We start from the raw sequence: 18,519 nt of genomic DNA on the forward strand, positions 1-18,519 counted from the left end.
TATTCAACAGTTTAAACTTTACTATCGTGTTGATTGTTGACTTGATCACCCAATAATGATCAAAATGTGCATTTCAATTATTGATTGTTCATTTCTTTGCAGCTTGGAAATGGTGACTCTGGCGGCTTCTGATAACCAGCATTATGCTAGCGGCGAAGTTTATGGATGATGCGTAAGTGCAAGTTTGGAATTGAATGAAATGCACATCAATATCTCACTGCTACTATATGTTTGGTTCAATTGTTAAAAAAAAAAACATAGTTTTGCTTACTTTTTTTTCACTACCTGCATTTTTTTCAAATCAAATTCTTTTTTTGTTCTTTCTTTTATTAATTTATTTGTTTTATAATATAAAAATATAACAGTAGCATATGAGTTATATATTTTGTAGAATTTAATTTTATAAATATTTTATGGTATTAGGTGGATTATCAAAATCAGAAATTGTTATCAATAGAGAGTTTGATCTCTGTCGAAGAGTTGTACCATAATTATATGCAATTCTTTAACACCATAAAGTTTTAAGAATAAAACTGTAAATTAGTTTTAAAATCACTTCCCTTTCTTTGTGAACCAAACACATATTTAATTAAAATCTCTTTCTTTCCCTCCCCTCCCCTCCCCTCCTTTGAATCAAACACATATTTAGTTAAAATCTCTTCCCTCCCCTTCCCCTTCCCTTCGTTGAACCAAACGAGATCTTCCTTCTTCTTAGGAGGCTTGTCTTCAAAAACCGTGCAACACCCTTTCGTAAACAACTACCACTTTATCATTCGTTGGTTTACCATTGATTAATAAGAGGTCCTTCAAAAAAATTCTGCAACAATGACTCTGATATAACATTTATCTGATTGGCAAATTGATCTTAAACTTTCCCAGGAATTTAACTAGTTGTTGAAAAATTTCCTCGTCCTGCTTTCGTCTTTCAAAGGTTCTTTTTCTTTTAATTCCTTTTCATATGTTGTTCCTTCTTTAACCACTTCTACCATATTTCAGCACTGCTTTGGCGCACCCCCGGGGGTGCAAACAACACTCTCGAGGCTTCCAAACCCTGTTTCTTGTGCGTCTTTGCTTGTTTCTTAGTCTTTTTGAGTATTTCATAGGACTTGAAATAGAATTTCTCCATTTGTAATTTCTTCAGAGGCCTTTTGAATCTTCATTCATGGTCTTCTGAAATACTCTTGTGATGCTTTGCTTTGCTGAGTTGCATGGTTATCTTCATGTTTAATTGCTTCTAATTACCGTACTCGAGTCAAGAAATAATAAACCAAACATATGTTTTTAGGCTAAAAGTGTCTTTGGCAGGCATAGACTCATGTTTGGTGCGCTCCATGGTGCAACCAAATGTGTACTTAAACTCCCAATCAGAGAATCGATAAATTAAAATCTACTTTATTTTTGTCATTCCTCTGAAAAAAATTTGGTGCAAACCTTCTGACTTTGAGTCTTTTTACCCGGTCTGATTTTATTTTATTTTGTTCTATTTAAAAGAAATTCTAGTTTGATCAGAATACATATGATAAAAAAGAAAGAAAAATGTTAACGAGTGCCTCCGGGCACTCTTTAAGACCCATAAGTAGTAAGTATTTTTAAAAATGCATATAATCATTGCCTTAGAAATCGAAATATTTGACTTTTTTAATATAAAATATATTGGAATAAATCAAAAAGTCATTTCAACACAAGTTGAACTAGAGAGACTACAAAGAGTTAGTCACAATACAATCAAACTTAATGATAAGTGAAAAGAGAGAAACAAAACTTAAGTAACAACAACATAAGAGCTTTGAAAATGACTAAACCTCCAAAAAAAAAGATAATCAAAATCAAATGTAGCGTATTTTGATTTGAGCTGCAAAAAGTTTGAAGCTTAACCTTCTCACATAAATGATGCAGTTGTTCTTCTTTTCGCTGAAAAGTTCTTTCATTTTTTTCTTTCCAAATTATCCGCATGGTCGAAATTCAAATTATACTCGAAATTCAAATTATATGTTAGAAACAGCCACCTAACCCTTCGAAATGCTTAAGATGATGCTTAAAATGATCAACAAGAAAACCATAAAACACTGTCTTGAACCCAAGCCAAGTAACCACCGACGACCATAATCTTTCGAAAAAAAATCACTAATAAATGGTCTATGTCTTCATTCATTTTTATTTTATTTTTGACAAAATGTCTTCATTCATATTAGACCCACGCCACATGTACAAAAAGACATACAAATACTTGTTAAGACTATGTGCAATGGGGGAGTTGAATCTGACATTCAACAAGCAAAATCAGGCCAATGGTGTGTTGAAGGTGTGTTGAAGGATGTGCTGGACGAGAGAGAGGATGAATGCATTCAACATCAATTGAATCTGCACCGGATGCCACGCGGCGCTGCTTCATTGGCTAAAACATGGCGCGTGTAGCACACGCGCCGACAAGGAGCGTGAGTGTGCAGAGGACGGAGAGAGAAGAAAGAAATATGGAATAAGGGGACGCGTGTTGGTTTTGTATTGGCTGGTCTGTTTTTAATTTTTTTTAATAATTCTACATCAATTATTTTGTTGAAAAAAAATTTAAAAAAAAAAAATATATATCAAAATTCAAGATTTTTTTTTCTCTATAAATAGAGACTTGGTTCATTTCATTTGGACACAGAAAAAAAATACCAAGTTTTTCACTATCTTCTTCTTATTATATCTTTCTATTAGCAAACTAAGTGAAGTTTTAATCTTCTTTTTAGTGAAATGGATCCCAAAAATAAAAATAAATTATTTAAATAAATTTTTTTCAATTTTTTTTCGGTTTTTCTTTATTTTAATTTAATTATAATCGATAATTGTAATTTTATGTAATTATAAAAACAAAAATATAAAATTAAATAAGAATAAGAAATAAAAGGTGGTGGGGTAGAGTGTTGAATGAAAAAAACCATTGGAGAGGTTAAAGTTGAATGAGTGTTGAATTAAGAGAGAGAAGATGATGTGGAGTGTTGGGAATTGAAAAAGTGGGTGTTGAAGGGTGTTTAATGTTGATGACCATTGTAAATGGTCTAACAAAAAAGTCATGCAAATATATTGATAAAATAATATGAGAGAATTTATTGGCTGGATTACAAATATTTATACACCCACCCAGTTATAGACAGCTCAGACAAGTCCCACCGTTCGCCGACAATCTCTCTAGCTTTTATGTCGGTACAGTACAAATATTAGGAATTATAATCACAAAACAATTTTTTTTTTATCATTTTGTAAAATAATTGTATGCATAAATCATAATATAAACATTAAGAGCGAGGTCGTAGTGAATTTTCATTCTATTTCAATTCAATACGAGTAAGAGACCTAATATTTTCTCAGTTGCTTGCCATTAACCAAATGCAGATTAGAAACGGTGCTTCATCCGTGAAACTAAGGATTGCCCAATTAGAATTTTTCAGATGAATATAGTTTCTTAATTAAGTTTTGATTAATATACTTCCAACAGCTACTCACATTGAAGCAGACATGTGAAGAATAGTTGACATGTCAACAACATTTATATCCTACACAAGGGATAGAAAGAGTTCATCAAACAAATTCAACAAACCAAGTTATTCTGAACGTAAAATTGAGTTTGGACTTTGGTGTGATTACTAAAATATGCTCCATATTTTACAGTAGAAATTATGAGACAACGATCATTTTTTTTTTTTTATTTAAGACAGCGATCATTAAACAATCTATTTGATTTTTTTTGAAAGGAAAAGAGCATGCTTATAGCATTTCATTAATAATAAGAGAGTTTATACAACGAGGTACACGATAATAAATATTGGGACTAGCTGATAATGTGGCAACCCCAGCAAGGGTGTGAGCTACCTCATTTGCTTGTCTCCTGTTAAACTCGACCTTAGAGTTTGAGAAGTTTGTGTTAAAGAGACTCTGGCATGCTGAAATCACTTGGCCAAATTCTGTAACATCAATCCAACGATGGTTAAAGGCATCTGTTGTAATCTTTGAATCCAAGACGAAATCGACGTTGTCAAATTGCATGTCACTTAGCCATTGTAAGGCATGGAATAAGCCTAGAGCTTCTCCTACGGCAACAGAACACATGGGAGAGATAGATACAGTTTTAGCCAGCACAAATGTTCCTTCGTCATCACGGACACATATGCCAATACCTGTTCTGTTTAACTGATCCGAAAACGAAGCATCAACATTACATTTCAGACGACCTCGTTGTGGCCGCTGCCACCTGACCGAAGCCATATCACTCGTTGTAGCAGAAGAATTTCGTGTTGTACCTGAACCACTTTGTCTTACCGGGATTGTTGTCGTCATCTGATCATTACGAACTGAATTTGTTGAAGTGTTGTTACGACTAGCTGCTAGAATAGTGGCGTTAGCTGCATACCAATCCTCCATAATATGACAAGCTCGATCGACTACATTAGCACAAGTTTCTGTGACATCTTGCCAAAGCTTGATATTTCTATGCTTCCAAAGGCTCCATAGGACAGCTGCAAATCGTTGACTAAATTCTTGTGAAAGTTGATGTAGCAATTCGAAGATGGCATCAGCTGCTGAATTCTTTTCAAGAAACACCTTATGAACTGTATTCCAAAGACCGGTTGTACGCCAAACCTGCACAGTAAAAGGACATTCGAAACAAATATGAGCAAGATCCTCATGTGGGCCATCACAACTCACACAACTTGTGGGACATTGCACTCCTTTATCTTGAAGTCGAACTCTGGTAGGTAAGCACCCACGACACATTCGCCAAAGTAAATTCTTTATTTTTGGCGGCACTTTTAGTCTCCAAATACCAGACCAATATCCCGGCCTCCGAAGGTGAGAAACATCCACCAATTCTTCCATACACAATCTGTAAGCACTCTTGACGGAATATAAACCATTCTTTTCAGCTTTCCATATTAACCTGTCATCCACCACCTGATCAAGTAACGGTGTTCGAAGAATAGAGTCGGCTATATCAGAACTAAAAACTTGTTGAATTACCTCCTGGTTCCAGCCTTTCGACGAGGTATTCATTAGACTACTCACAGAAAAATTTCTCACAAAGTTTGCCCCGACAATATGTCTGTCTATACGATCCCCATTCAGCAACCATGGTTCATCAAGTATAGATATACTGTGACCAGTACCAACACACCAACGCGCCCCACCGCGTACTATGAAGCGCGCCTTCAAAATACTTCTCCATACATAGCTAGGATTGTGACCCAAATTTGCTGTCAAGTAACTACATGAAGGAAAATACCGAGCCTTGTAAATACGAGAGACAAGAGAATCAGGTTCTGTCTGAAATTTCCAACCTTGTTTTCCTAACATAGCCAGATTAAAAGCAGTCAAATCTTTGAATCACATACCGCCATGGTTTTTATGCATTGACAGCTTCTCCCAAGACATCCAATGGATACCTCGATTATTGGGCCCCCCATGACCCCACCAAAATGAGTTCATCATCTTCTCAATAGTAGAAATAATAGAAGACGGTAATAGAAAGATACTCATAACGTACGACGGTATAGCCTGCAACACAGATTTGATCATGACCTCACGACCTGCTTTAGATAAACATTTACTGCTCCAAGAATTTATCTTATGCCAGACACGGTCCTTAATATATGAAAATACTGCCGTACGGTTCCTCCCGATCATCGAAGGAAGACCTAAGTACTTTCCTGTACCAAGTACAGCCTGAACTCCCAAAATTTCAGTGATTGAATTTTTTAAAGCAACAGGAACATTTCTACTATAATATATCTCAGATTTAGGCAAACTAATAGCTTGACCAGATGCTGCTTCATACATTGTGAGAATATTCTGCATCACCTGAGCCTGACGCTCTTCTGCTTTAAAGAAAAGAAAACAATCATCAGCAAATAGTAAATGAGACACTGGTGGCGCACCTCCACAAATGGTTGTACCCCTAATGTCTCCTCTAGACTCAGCAGTTCTGATAAGAGAGGAAAGGCCCTCCGCACAAATAATAAAAAGATAAGGAGAAAGAGGATCCCCTTGTCTCAAACCACGACCTGGAATAACAGGCCCCACCACTTCATTATTAACAAGAACCGAATAATCAGCCGTCTCAACACACATAGTCATCCAATGAATCCACTTATTATTGAACCCCATCTTAAGCATGACCTCCTTTAAATAATCCCAATCCATCATGTCATAAGCCTTACTAATATCAAGTTTAAGTGCAACACAACCATTTGTTCCCCTCGTCTTCGTCTTCATATAGTGAATAACCTCAATAGCTACCATGGCATTGTCCAGGATTGACCTACCCGGAACAAAAGCAGATTGGTTATCACAAATGCACTTAGGTAACACGACTTTCAGTCTATTAGCAAGCACTTTGGAGATAAGTTTATACAGTACGTTACACAAAGCTATAGGGCGCCAATCCTTCATAGTAGTCTGAATGTTACCCTTTGGAATGAGAGCTATATTTGTTGCATTCAAAGAAGCCGGAAACTGACCTGTTTCTAACCACTCACAACAATCCTTAAATATGTCTTCACTACAATTGGACCAGAAATGTTGATAGAACCCTGAGTTATAACCATCAGGACCAGGACATTTGTCTGGGTGCATCGAAAAAATTGCATCTCTAAATTCTTCCTTTGAGAAAGGTGCAGTAAGTAAAGCATTATCAGTGTCAGTAATAGAGTGTCGAATGACATCCACCACAGGTGTGGTATTACTGATCTTTTTTTGAAATAAATCCACAAAGTAGTTCTTTGCTAAATTACTCATTCCAGGATTATCAGTAACTTTGACACCTTGATCATTTTCTAGAGAGAGAATGTGATTTACCTTTTTTCTAGCAGTAGCAGAGGCATGAAAAAATTTTGTATTTCGGTCTCCTTCCTTATACCAATGAGTTTTTGCCCGTTGACGCCAATATGCATCCTCTTGCATTAGTAACTTGGCCATCTGTTTACGCAAGGACAACAAATGAACTTGATCTGCACCTGTGTTATTAATACGAGAAAGGCATAGCTTTTTGCGACAATCATCAATATCTTTCTTCAATTTGTTACAATGCTCCCGACTCCAAGAATGAATATCCTCTGCACACCTGTTGAGACGGGTAATGACCGTATGGTCATTATGCAACAACCAACTGTCTTTCAACATATCATCAAATCCCAACAATCTATTTGATAAAATTGTATAAAACCGCCCTTTGCACATCTAAGGAGTTTAATAATTAATATCAAATTCTATCTTCTTTCTATTATTGCTCGTTCCTGTGTAATAGGCTTCACAATGAACCTGGGTAATACCGTAATAGAGATAGAAAATATAAAAAAAGTCTGTTATTATTTTTAATTAACGATAAAATTAAATTCAATGCTTGAAATAATTTTCTTTTACGTCATGATTGAAATCATTGAACTGTTGAAAATAGTAACTAAAAATGTTCAGTTTACCTTTTTAGACTAACTAGTTGTTCGAAACAAATTTCAGTGTTTTAAAATGATTTTTTTGGTAACCAATTTTTAAATTATTGTTGTTGTTGTTGTTACGATTATTAAATATAATTACGACTGGTGTGGTGGTGTCCTGTCTAATCTTTAGTTGTCTTACTCGATCATATTATATGGAATATGGTGATTGGTGCCAAAATGAAATACTAGTAAATGATGGCTCAAAATGTTCTTAAATTGGTGCAACTAGTGTAAGCAAAAAAATTTGCATTGTCTTCTATTAAGGATAAATTTATTTCCTACCATTATACTCGTGTATAAAAGTTTGTTTTTTACTATAAAAGTTACTATTGAATCAATAAATAATACTACTATCACATTTTTCGATTTAATAATAAAGATGAATCATTTGTCAAGAACTTAATTGCATTCTCATTTTAAAAGCCATCATAAAAAGGAGGAAACCAATTTATATCCGAGTCAGCATCTTTGTCTTCTTTTGTCATAAACTTTTTATATGTGGTTTTAATTGAATTTGAGAATTATAAATTTAATCGAACTGGGAGATTTGACGTTGAAAGTCTGATTTTTTTTAGCCATTAAATTACTAAAAAATTGTTTTTTTGTTACAAATTAACAAAAACAAAAAAAGAGAACAAAAACAAAAAAAGTAAAAGATTAAAGTCTACGGAATCAGGTTCCGCATAATCTTGTCGGAGGGGAAATGTGAACAACATAATCTGAAGTAGAAGAAGCACCAGCTTTAGCTAAGAAATCTACACACATGTTTCCTTCTCGAATAGTGTAATCAATAGAAGCTTGTCAATCAAGATTGAGGAGATCCTTGATGTCTTGAATCAACGTAGCATGCTTATGAAATTTAGGGTTCTAAAACATTGTTTGGAATAAAAGATAAAATAGAGTTCCCTAAAAAAAAAAGATAAAATAGAGTGAAAGTAATAATATTATTATTTTTCACAAATTTGTAATAGAATCTTCATTCCTTCACGGCGAAAAATATTCTTGTCCACTTTAAGCAAACACTTGATTGTCGAGTAGATTTCGTATTCCATTAAATTACGGGACAATAATTATCCGCATCTCAATCAAATAAAATCTGAAAGAAAAATAAAATGAAGTTATTTTGAAGCATGGCAAGCATTATACATCGCATATAAAGCTGGTTTTGTCATTTTATGTGACAGCATTAACATTGCATATATTCTTCAACGCTTGTTCAAACCTTTCACTCTAGCCACAAAACCCATGAAGGCATGACCACTACTTTTTCTTGTGTGTAGGAGTTTGATTTACTTTATTTGCCTCATCTTTCTTTTAATAATGAAATCAACCTTTTTTTTTTGAAGTAAATAAAGAAATCAACCTGTACTCCCCCACTTAATTGTACAGATCAATCAATTTGTGATAACCAATATCCATCTATATTTTCACATTTACTAATCAGAAATTAAATTCATAATAAAATATTTAGAGGATACACGTAGTTACCAACTTCAATTGGACAGATAGTGACCACTCTAACATAGTCATGTTATTTTAATTTTATTTTTTTTACACTAACCGTCGAGTTCTCGAAAGAACAATCTCCGATGGTAAAAAGTTCGACAAATAAGTATAGCAGCTATACTTACCAATATTAATTATGGGTTTAAAATCTCAACACACCTCACTGTAAAAACAGGTTAAACAAATCAATCTGACAGATCTATTCCATTTTAGTGTCCCTCTATAGCCTGACCCTGACTAATATTTCATATAAGAATCATGTTATTTTAAGGCGCCTTATTTTAATTTCATTTACACATCTTTATTACACTAACTAGTAATTAGGAGTAGGTAATTTATCTTGGTGGATATTTGTGGGCCCCAGAGTAAGTAAATTAAATAAAGAAAGCACGTTGATTTAGGCTTAGCACCTACTTTTGTTAGCAATGAACATGGAAGGTATAGTAGCGGTGTTATTGTTTGAGATTTAATTATTTAAAGAAAGAAGTAAAAAATAATAAAGAGCAAAGCTTTATTATCTTTATGAATTGAACATGAATGTCCACTGTGTAGAAACAAAACAACATGATCCAAAAAAAGAAAACAAAGATGGCGCAAACACATACTTCATGATTTTTCTGTCTTAACAACAACAACCGCTTTTTGCGCTTCATTCATCTTTTATGTAACAAAATCTGCATTAGAGTTATTCATTATTCCTTCATAATTTGTGAGTTTCTTTCATCTCTTTCTTTCTTTCTTTCTAAAATCACTTGCATTGGACTTTTAGCATAATTTGTTTCTATGATTGTTGAATTTAGTTGCTGTTTTCTTATTTTTGTTTCTCCTTTTTGCGTTTATTTTACTGGTAATCTCTTCTTTTTTGTTTTCTGGGTGGGATGGTTCAGGGTAGTTTCAAAGTTTTTACAGCTGAAAAAGCTTAAAAATTCTGTCTTTTTTATGAAACTTGCGTTAATCTTAAAAATTTCTTATCTATAACTTGCGTTAATCTTTCTGGGGTGGTGGGGTGGAAGTGAAATTGATCTCTGAGATCTGGGTGGGGTAGATTTTTTTGTAGAGATAATAACAATGAGCAAATTTGGTATGTAATCTTTTTGTTGTTAGGAGTTTGTAGTGAGGAGATAGAAATTTGGTTCAAGTTGAGTGAACTTGTTGTTGATGTTAGTTTATGGTTTGGGACAAGAGACTTGAGATCTAGGCACTTGTTGGGTTGTGCTTTATTGATGCCTAAATTAAGAAGCTACTTAGATCTAACCCAAACATAAAGTTACCTTGAATAGAAATCCTATGTTTGTGCGTACTTATCAAATGATTTTTTTTTTTGGATATGCATGTTATAGATAAGAAATATCCATGTATCAATTGTCGTTTAACAATGACTAATCTTTGTTGGAGAACCTATAGGACACTCAAGGTGGGTTCTCCCCTCCCAATTGAGTTTTCTCCGTTCACAAGAATCAGAGATCGAAGATCAAAGGATTTTATAACATAGTAAGGGCATCTATGCATATGACATAGTGCATGTGTCACAATTTTTTAGGGGAGAGGAGAGGGAGTGAGTTGTGAGTGAGGTGTGGAAATGGAGAATTTCTTCCATGGTTAAGTCGATACTTCATAGACTGTTTTGAAAAGACTTGAGAAGTAATTTGGATGCTTCAAAGTTCTAACTCATGAGAGTGTTTATGGTTTTTAATTTGTGAATTATTCCTTATAGGTGTTGGCCTTGTAGAAGTTTAACGAGAGAGTTTCTGAAAAAATCGAGACACAAAAGTAATAATAACTTAATATTAGAAGTTATTACATAAAATACTCTTAGTTATTGTGTATATTTTTTATTTTATTTTTGTATTTCTTTCTCTATATGTGCTTGCGGAGTTTATCCAAATTGGCTCTAAGCTTCACTTATCACTTCTCTAAATCATGACATGATGTGAAGTAACTTTTATTTCAACTGACTTAGTGATATTTTGTTTGTTCTAATGACATGTATTAGTTCAAACTTTATCATGTTGATTGTTGACTAGATCCCCCAATAGTGTTGAAAATGTGCATTTCACTTATCGATTGTTCATTTCTTTGCAGCTTGGATATGGTGACTTTGGAGCTTGAAACCGATGATGCAAGCTCAGATTTATACCTTTCACTGGGGCTTAAAGATTTGGATAAAGGTGTTGGAGTTCCGCGGGTTTTGTCACTTCTCTCATCCCTTCTTGAGAGATCAGTTCAGAAAAATGAGATGCTAGTAGAGACAAAACATATAGAAGATGTTGTTACAGTATTTCATGGTTTAAGTGCACCTACTTTGAGTCTTCGTAAGTACATTGATCGTATCTTTAAGTACTCAGGTTGCAGCCCGTCCTGTTTTGTTGTGGCACACATATATGTGGATAGATTACTTCAGCAAACGGAGATCAAATTGACCTCACTTAATGTGCACCGGCTTCTGATAACCAGCATTATGCTAGCGGCGAAGTTCATGGATGACGCGTAAGTGCAAGTTTGGAATTGAATAAAATGCACATCAATATCTCAATGCTACTATTTGTTTTTCCTAATGATGGATATCTTGGTGTTGTGTCTAATATTTAAATATTTGTGGGCCATATATGGTCAAAATTCTATTAGTATGACTGCTCTATCTGATTGAAAATGACAACCAAAATTTTAAATCACGGGTGATGACAACCTTAGCAATATTAAAATATGTTGAATCAAATGATCAATTTGATATTTTGATTAGCTTTCATTTTCATTATTTTTTCTAACTGTTAACATTGTTCTCTATTTGGTTTTGCAGATTCTTCAACAATGCTTACTATGCAAGAGTTGGAGGAGTAAAGACATGTGAATTAAACAGATTGGAAATGAGTTTTTTGTTTGGTATAGATTTTAGACTTCAGGTTAGTGTAGACACATTTCATAAATATTGTTGGCAATTGGAGGAGGAAGGTCTAGAAACACTTCAAATTGAAAGGCCAATGCAGGCTTGTAGAATTAAAGAAAGTTGGTCAAACAAAGATGACCCTTCATGTGCTTCCACAATTGCAAGATGGTAGTGTGCAAGTACCACGCAATGTATCATTTCTGTTCCACAATTAAATGAATTCAAAGAAAAAAGATTGCTATGTATACGTCATTAGTAATTCAACCATATTTTTTTAAGGACACTTTTGTGATTTGTTCTACTTCCATTTCTCTGTAGCTTTTTCTGTTTCTTTCTTCCTGCTTTGCCCTTGTTTGTAATTGCAATCATGTAACTGAGTAGAGATTGTGATGAAACTTTCATCCCTTGCTGTTTGTTTTGGTTTCCTATAGTGCATGTGGTTGTTACATAGTCTTCCTTGAAAGCAATATATCATTTAATATTTTTCTGATTAGGAAAATGAACTGATAAACAATTTGTTACTCTTCCACGCAAAGCATAAATTCTATAACTTCTTGAGGAAAGGCACAAGGTTGTTGAGATGCATCATGCTAGTTCAATTCATCATCACACTATAATAATGTTATTATGATGCATACAAAATCCTATGGTACAACACTTGTATACAGACACAACGTGTTACAACAGACCAAAAAATAATTACATGATAATAACAAGAAGCATCTATTGCTTCAAATATTTTGTCTAGTGAGCCTCAAATCTTCATAGAAGGTTTTACGACACCATTCACAGTCACAGTATATCAGTATACAGGGTTGAGTTCTGTATTCTGCACCTGAATATCTCTCGCATAATTTTCAGCTCAAGCGTCAGAGTTTTGCTTCTAGGTAAACATCTGACTTCACCTAGGAGGCCTCTCCAATGAAGTCCAACCAAACCTACCTTTTCTAAAATCTGACAGGACACGGTATGCTGCTTGATGAACATCTCCATTGAACAAATGAAGCGCAAGCTTCTCTATGAATCTACAATTGGGTAAATACATGATATTAAATTAGGAAGAAATTACTGATAAATCACGAGACATTAGCACTGTCTGAACTCTAAACTCTAAATGCAAGACCAGTAAATATATCAATAAAATAAAAAAAGGGCAACCCGGTGCACTAGAGCTCCCGCATATGCAGGGTCCGGGAAGGGGTCCCACCGGAAGGGGTCCCACCATTTGGTGTATTGTACGCAGCCTTACCCTGTTTTACACAAGAGGTTGTTTCCAGGACTTGAACCCGTGACCTTTCAGTCACATGACAACAACTTTACCAGTTGCGCCAAGGTTACCCCTCATATCAATAAAATAAAATTAGGAAAAAAAATCACTGGCATACATTTTACCGCATTCACTGTCTACACGAATCTTGTATCGTTTACAAAGCGCGTCTCGACCTGCATTAAAAAAACATAGAATTATAAGTTTGAACTTTGAGATCAGGAAGCTATTATTTTTTATTAACCGAAATATGATTCCAAGGGAAGCATGCCATGATGATACATACCTACTGCTGGAAGCTTTGTAAGCATCTGAACAAGAATTGCAGCAACATCAGCCACATCATAAGACCTCTCTCCAATGTCATCACATATGGCAAGTTTTATAGCTGCTGACTGGTCACTGATTCGCATTGGAAGTATCCCAGGAGAATCCAGCAATTCAAGATCTTTCCCAAATCGAACCCACCTTTTATATTAAGGAAATAATGCAATAAATCATGTACTAAGTATGTTATAAGAGATCCATCATTGTTTCTTGCTTGAGCTCAAACTTCAAGCCAGAAATAAATCAACTGTGATAAACTTTTACAGGAAACTGATTCCGACACTATTAACACTTAAACAGAATATATCACCATTAACTTCTTCCTCTGTTGAGAACAAATAAAACCTTAGAAACTAAATTTTGAAAATAACTTGCCACCATTTTATTTGGATAGGGAAGCATAGGAAGAAACCCAAAAGCTAATGAAAAGCTAGTATTTTTTATAATTGGTTTTTACAAATAAACCTAGGTCGATTATACATTTCTCACTCTGAGCGTAACCTAAAATAAATAAAACACTAAACATGGAAAACAATAACATTTCCTGGAATGTTAACTTGGCCTAATAAATTGATTAATTGCGACTTACGTTAGCAACAGAATCTTTCTGACACTGTTACCACTTAAAACAAGAGACAAGAGAAACCCCCAAAAGCTACATTTTTCGGCTTAGGGATTTTATTTCTCCGCTTAATATCAAGAGACAGGTTGCCTCCATTAGGATTTGAAGTCCGTTCAAATTTTTTGGCGTTTTAGTTGTGCATGGGGGAGGGGTATTCTTGATGACATTATGGGCGTGTTTAAAACAAAAAACAGGCAAAGTACAGCTCAACACTCAACAGTACCGACATCAGCGTCAGGAAACAAGTTAAACAAACTACTTATAAATTCATTAACAATTAGAAATGTTATGTTTTGGAAGATATTTAGGGAAATAACATGAATAAATTACCTCAGGTCTCTTGTAACTCCTGGCCTTGGAGCTGCTGGGCACATTCTTCTCTTTAACAGACGGTTGATCAGAGATGATTTTCCCACATTAGGGTATCCAACAATTCCAGCTCGAACCTATTCAATAGTAACATGAAATCATCATTATATAATAATGATAACAATAATATTTTGAGAAACATGTGTGTATCAAATGCAATGATTTGTTAACAATTAAAGGAAAAGTTTTTACGTTTCTGAAGTTCATGACCACATCTACTTCCATAGTACAAAATAATGCACATTAATACAATAACAGTTGGAATAGAATTATGAAACAAAAGACAATGTAACATAATAATTTATTCAAAATCTAATATTAGCCGGGGTAACTCAATTATATGCATAACTTATAATCTGTACAACTAATTGATAAGCTGATAAAGCCATTATTTTGTAAATACGAAATGCAAGACAGGCACTAGAGAGAGATTGTAAAAAGAAATCAGCAAGTGAAATTTATTAAAAGAAACGAGAAAATCTTAAGATTCATAGAACATTCATAAAACAGTGTGTACGAGCTGCAGGAAAGCTGTAGGAATAAATTGAGCTGCAAAATCATACATTTCCTTATTTCTAGAGATGGAAAAGTAGTCCTCTTAAGCCAAAATTGAGTTGCAGAAACTAGTATATGCCTACAGGAATAAGTTATTTCTTTCTTCAATAAACGATCTGTTTCATTATTTTTAGATATAGAAAAGTAATCATAAAATTAGCACAGGAAAGCGGAAAAAAAAGAATCAGGATTGGTTTGCAATTGCTAGAAGCAACCTACCGGACGAGGAAGTAGTCCTTTGGCTCTCCGTTTAACATTTACATCAGCTGCCAATTCCTTTGCTAACCGGCCTAGCTTCATTGTGCCCTGTACATAACGCATAGGATCAGATATGTTGAACAAGGGATCTTGAGAACATGTAGAGGTGGAGGAGAAAAGATCTTGTTTGGATACCAACCATTCCAAGCTGCCCATTGGAGAAGACAACCTTTGTTCCATGCCTAGTAAAATAATCTGCCCAAGCATTTCGATCTGCAGTTGATATCATGTCTTCTCTATTTAAAACCAAAATTCTCTTTTTATTACCAAGCCATAGATCCATCTACAAAAGCAGGAGTAACAACTTAATGAAAAATTAAGAGGTATCGTCGTAGTACAAAAGGCCTAACTACTGTATTTGGATGCACTGATATTTTATGCCTAATTAAGAAGCATTATGTGACATTCATAAAAAATTTAAACATTGAATTGGACAAACAGTTATTACTTATGAAACAGTTATTGTGGAAAATGACGTAACACCGCTGGAGTGTTTGAAAGAGCTTATCTAATAACTAAGTGTTTGCTAGTGTTTGAAAAAACATACGAAAAAATGGCTTATAGATAGCTTATGAAGGTGGTTAAGATAGCTTACTGTAGAAACAAGTTATGTGCAAGCACTTATATGATAAGCAATTATTGAATAGGTGCTTAAGTTGATTACCCAAACATTCCCTGGATGATAAAATGTACCAATCAGGTAACGAAACCATGAGCAATGATAGGGAAGCAAATACCAAAAGAATTGAATCAAATACAAACTAGTTAAGACAATGAGTATAGAGCAGTGCTTTGAAATAGCAGCATTCGCGACACTACAACGCTATACCATAGCGAAATTTTAGCAAACAACTATTGTTCCACAATACGCAATTTAGCACAAAGTATTGTCAAATAGGGTCTATAGCAGGGCTGCTATAGCATAGCTGAATTTGAACAACCCGCTGTTATCAGAAATCCGCTATAGACAACATTGGTACATAGAATAAAGGTATACACAAGAAATGAACATTTTTGGTGTTAACTTACCTGTGGATGACTTGTGGACAATGGAATCCGCCCGTCTCGTACCTCTATAACAACATCCATCAACTTAAGTTGTTCCTTGAGTTCCTTTTCTGCTTTTGCAATATGACCAGGAAACCACTGTCCAATACCAAGGAGTAATCAGCACTCAAAGTTTCGCAATGAAGCAACAACCATTACACACATAAAGTGCACATACTAAATACCTGCACAGGTCGTAAAACCTTTGTCCAGTGATAAAGATCAGTGTCAAGACCAGTCCAAAGATCGGTCCCAGTCCCTCCTTCGGAACCATCAAATGTGTTGTTGCCAATTATCTACAACATTGAGTGTGTGACATTAGAAGTAGTGACATTGCTAATAATCTAACGGTTATGATTGATTGATAGTGAAAAAATAATAATATTATGGTGACGGTGTATATTAGATTTTTTTAGTGAACTGACATTGTAATTAATTCCAAAAAACAGAACTTAAATTAGGATTTAATTTATAAATGCCGACAGTGTAAAACTTTTTTATACATGCATCCAATAAAAAGACTCCATGATGTTCAATGGATGCAAGTGTAAAACTATTTTACACTGACAGTGCATCTTCTATTTGGTCTGAATTGTGGGTTTGGGTATATAGAATTACAAGTTCATAACTTGAATTCCGAAAACACGAATTACACAAGAGTGAAGGAACACATGAAATTCAATTTTGGGTTACCTGAATGGTGGGAGATTGAGATTGGAGGGTTGGTGTGGCACCGAGAGGTGAAGTGGAGAACCTGCTACTGCGGGTGGGAATAAATTGTGGAGAAATTGAAATTGGTGGAGATAGAGAATTTGGAAGCCATAAGCAAGATGATGATGATAGTTGAAATTGAACACTCATCACCATGTTTATTGCTGCTAGTGCTACTACTCTTGAGTTTCGTTTTTTGATATAAATTTAAGGGAAGATACTCAAAATATACATTATCTTTTTATTTGAAGAAAAAATTTCATTACATACAACGTGATTTTTTTCTTTTGTTCCGTAAAATCTTTTAGATTGAAGAAGCAAAAAAAAATGATATTTTCTCTAAAATATTTTAGATTGAAGAAGTAAAAAATGATAAGTATTTGGGATATAATATAACGTTTATCTTGTGAGCTTTGGGTTTAACATAATTTTTTTTTTTTGATGTTATAAATATTTTTTTTCTGTATTTGCTTGAAATTTATAAATAAATAAGTTACATAAGAAATGTTAAAAAGTAAAATGGTGCATATTTAAAATATTTGGTGTGTGTTCATGTCATTACAAATTCTATGAGTAAAGGGGTACAAGAGTATTGATATAGTCTCTCACATGGCGGCGACAGAAGAAGTATCTCACTGGTGAACCTTAAGGTTGGGTACTTTTATTATAGTTTGATAGAAGTGATAATCATAATTTCGTAGTTCTCTTGAGAGTTGACGATGTGTGATAGGATAAATGAATGACCGAGGGAGGCATGAAGCCTCTTATTTATAGTGTGGTCATATGAGGTAATGGGTGAAGGAGTGGGGGTTGGCGAAAAGTAGTGGGCAAGTTAGTGGCACTCATGAGGTGTCTCACTACTCCACCTCTACTAGACTTAATCAAAGCCCTGTGTATTTTAAGTGGGAAGGCTTTAGTCAAAGCATGAGATGTCTTAGCAACGTAGGCGGGGTCACCCCTTCTTCTAGAGAGGTTATGTGGCTCCTTAGTTGGCTTAATTCTCATGGCGGTACACAACCCCCCAAGTACGAGGCCTAAAGAGATGAAGTACTTGAGTAACATGTCTTTAGCATTCTTATTTAGTGTTCGATTTTAAGTTTGGTGGCACAAAAGATTTTATATGTACTGTTATTAATCTCTACTTCAAATGTAGATGCCACCTTACATTTGACTCTTGTGGGTTGCAAAGATTTATGCCCTATAAATAGGACTACTATGGTATTATAAGGAATACGGATAACATTTGGAAGACTATAATGCAAAAATCTTCTTCTTCACCCTTCACTATTTCACGTTTACTTATACTAAGTTCTATAAAGGCATTTGCTAAATAATCAAATTGAGTAATGATATTTGTGAGAGTGTTTTTCTAGTGTAAATCGGGTATCATCCACGTGTGCAATTGTGGAGACTAATCCATCAAGCCTTATGGAACTCAAATTGGCAGCAAACTCTTCCTAAGAGTTTTAACACTGCTGCATGTGTAAGGTTGGATTTGAACTCA

The 18,519-nt window shown here is 34.5% G+C and overlaps 2 protein-coding genes across 2 annotated transcripts; one reads left to right on the forward strand and one right to left on the reverse strand.

The window, feature by feature from the left end:
* Positions 1–9,399: 9,399 nt before the first annotated feature.
* CYCP1;1 (cyclin p1;1) lies at positions 9,400–12,350 on the forward strand. Its single transcript, XM_085723535.1, has 3 exons — positions 9,400–9,684; positions 11,058–11,462; positions 11,773–12,350. Exons 2-3 carry the CDS (start codon positions 11,065–11,067, stop codon positions 12,029–12,031), a joined length of 657 nt encoding a protein of 218 aa, XP_085579661.1. The 5' UTR covers positions 9,400–9,684; positions 11,058–11,064; the 3' UTR covers positions 12,032–12,350.
* A 23-nt stretch (positions 12,351–12,373) lies between these two features.
* EMB3129 (GTP-binding family protein) lies at positions 12,374–17,234 on the reverse strand. Its single transcript, XM_085723534.1, has 9 exons — positions 16,998–17,234; positions 16,490–16,600; positions 16,287–16,403; positions 15,397–15,540; positions 15,219–15,305; positions 14,406–14,521; positions 13,413–13,594; positions 13,245–13,302; positions 12,374–12,884 (listed from the first exon to the last, which is right to left on the reverse strand). Exons 1-9 carry the CDS (start codon positions 17,169–17,171, stop codon positions 12,761–12,763), a joined length of 1,113 nt encoding a protein of 370 aa, XP_085579660.1. The 5' UTR covers positions 17,172–17,234; the 3' UTR covers positions 12,374–12,760.
* Positions 17,235–18,519: the final 1,285 nt, after the last annotated feature.

This window comes from Medicago sativa, chromosome 7 (genome assembly GCF_051527215.1).
Source record: "Medicago sativa cultivar Bolivia chromosome 7, Bolivia_mono, whole genome shotgun sequence".
NCBI lineage: Eukaryota > Viridiplantae > Streptophyta > Magnoliopsida > Fabales > Fabaceae > Medicago > Medicago sativa.

Excerpts from the sequence above, each read along its gene's own strand:
- EMB3129 (XM_085723534.1), bottom strand. The coding sequence starts at position 17,171 with ATGGTGATGAGTGTTCAATTTCAACTATCATCATCATCTTGCTTATGG. Across the intron at positions 16,404-16,489 it reads AGGTTTTACGACCTGTGCAG|TGGTTTCCTGGTCATATTGC; the intron begins GTATTTAGTATG and ends GGTATTGGACAG. Across the intron at positions 12,885-13,244 it reads GACAGTGAATGCGGTAAAAT|ATTCATAGAGAAGCTTGCGC; the intron begins GTATGCCAGTGA and ends ACCCAATTGTAG.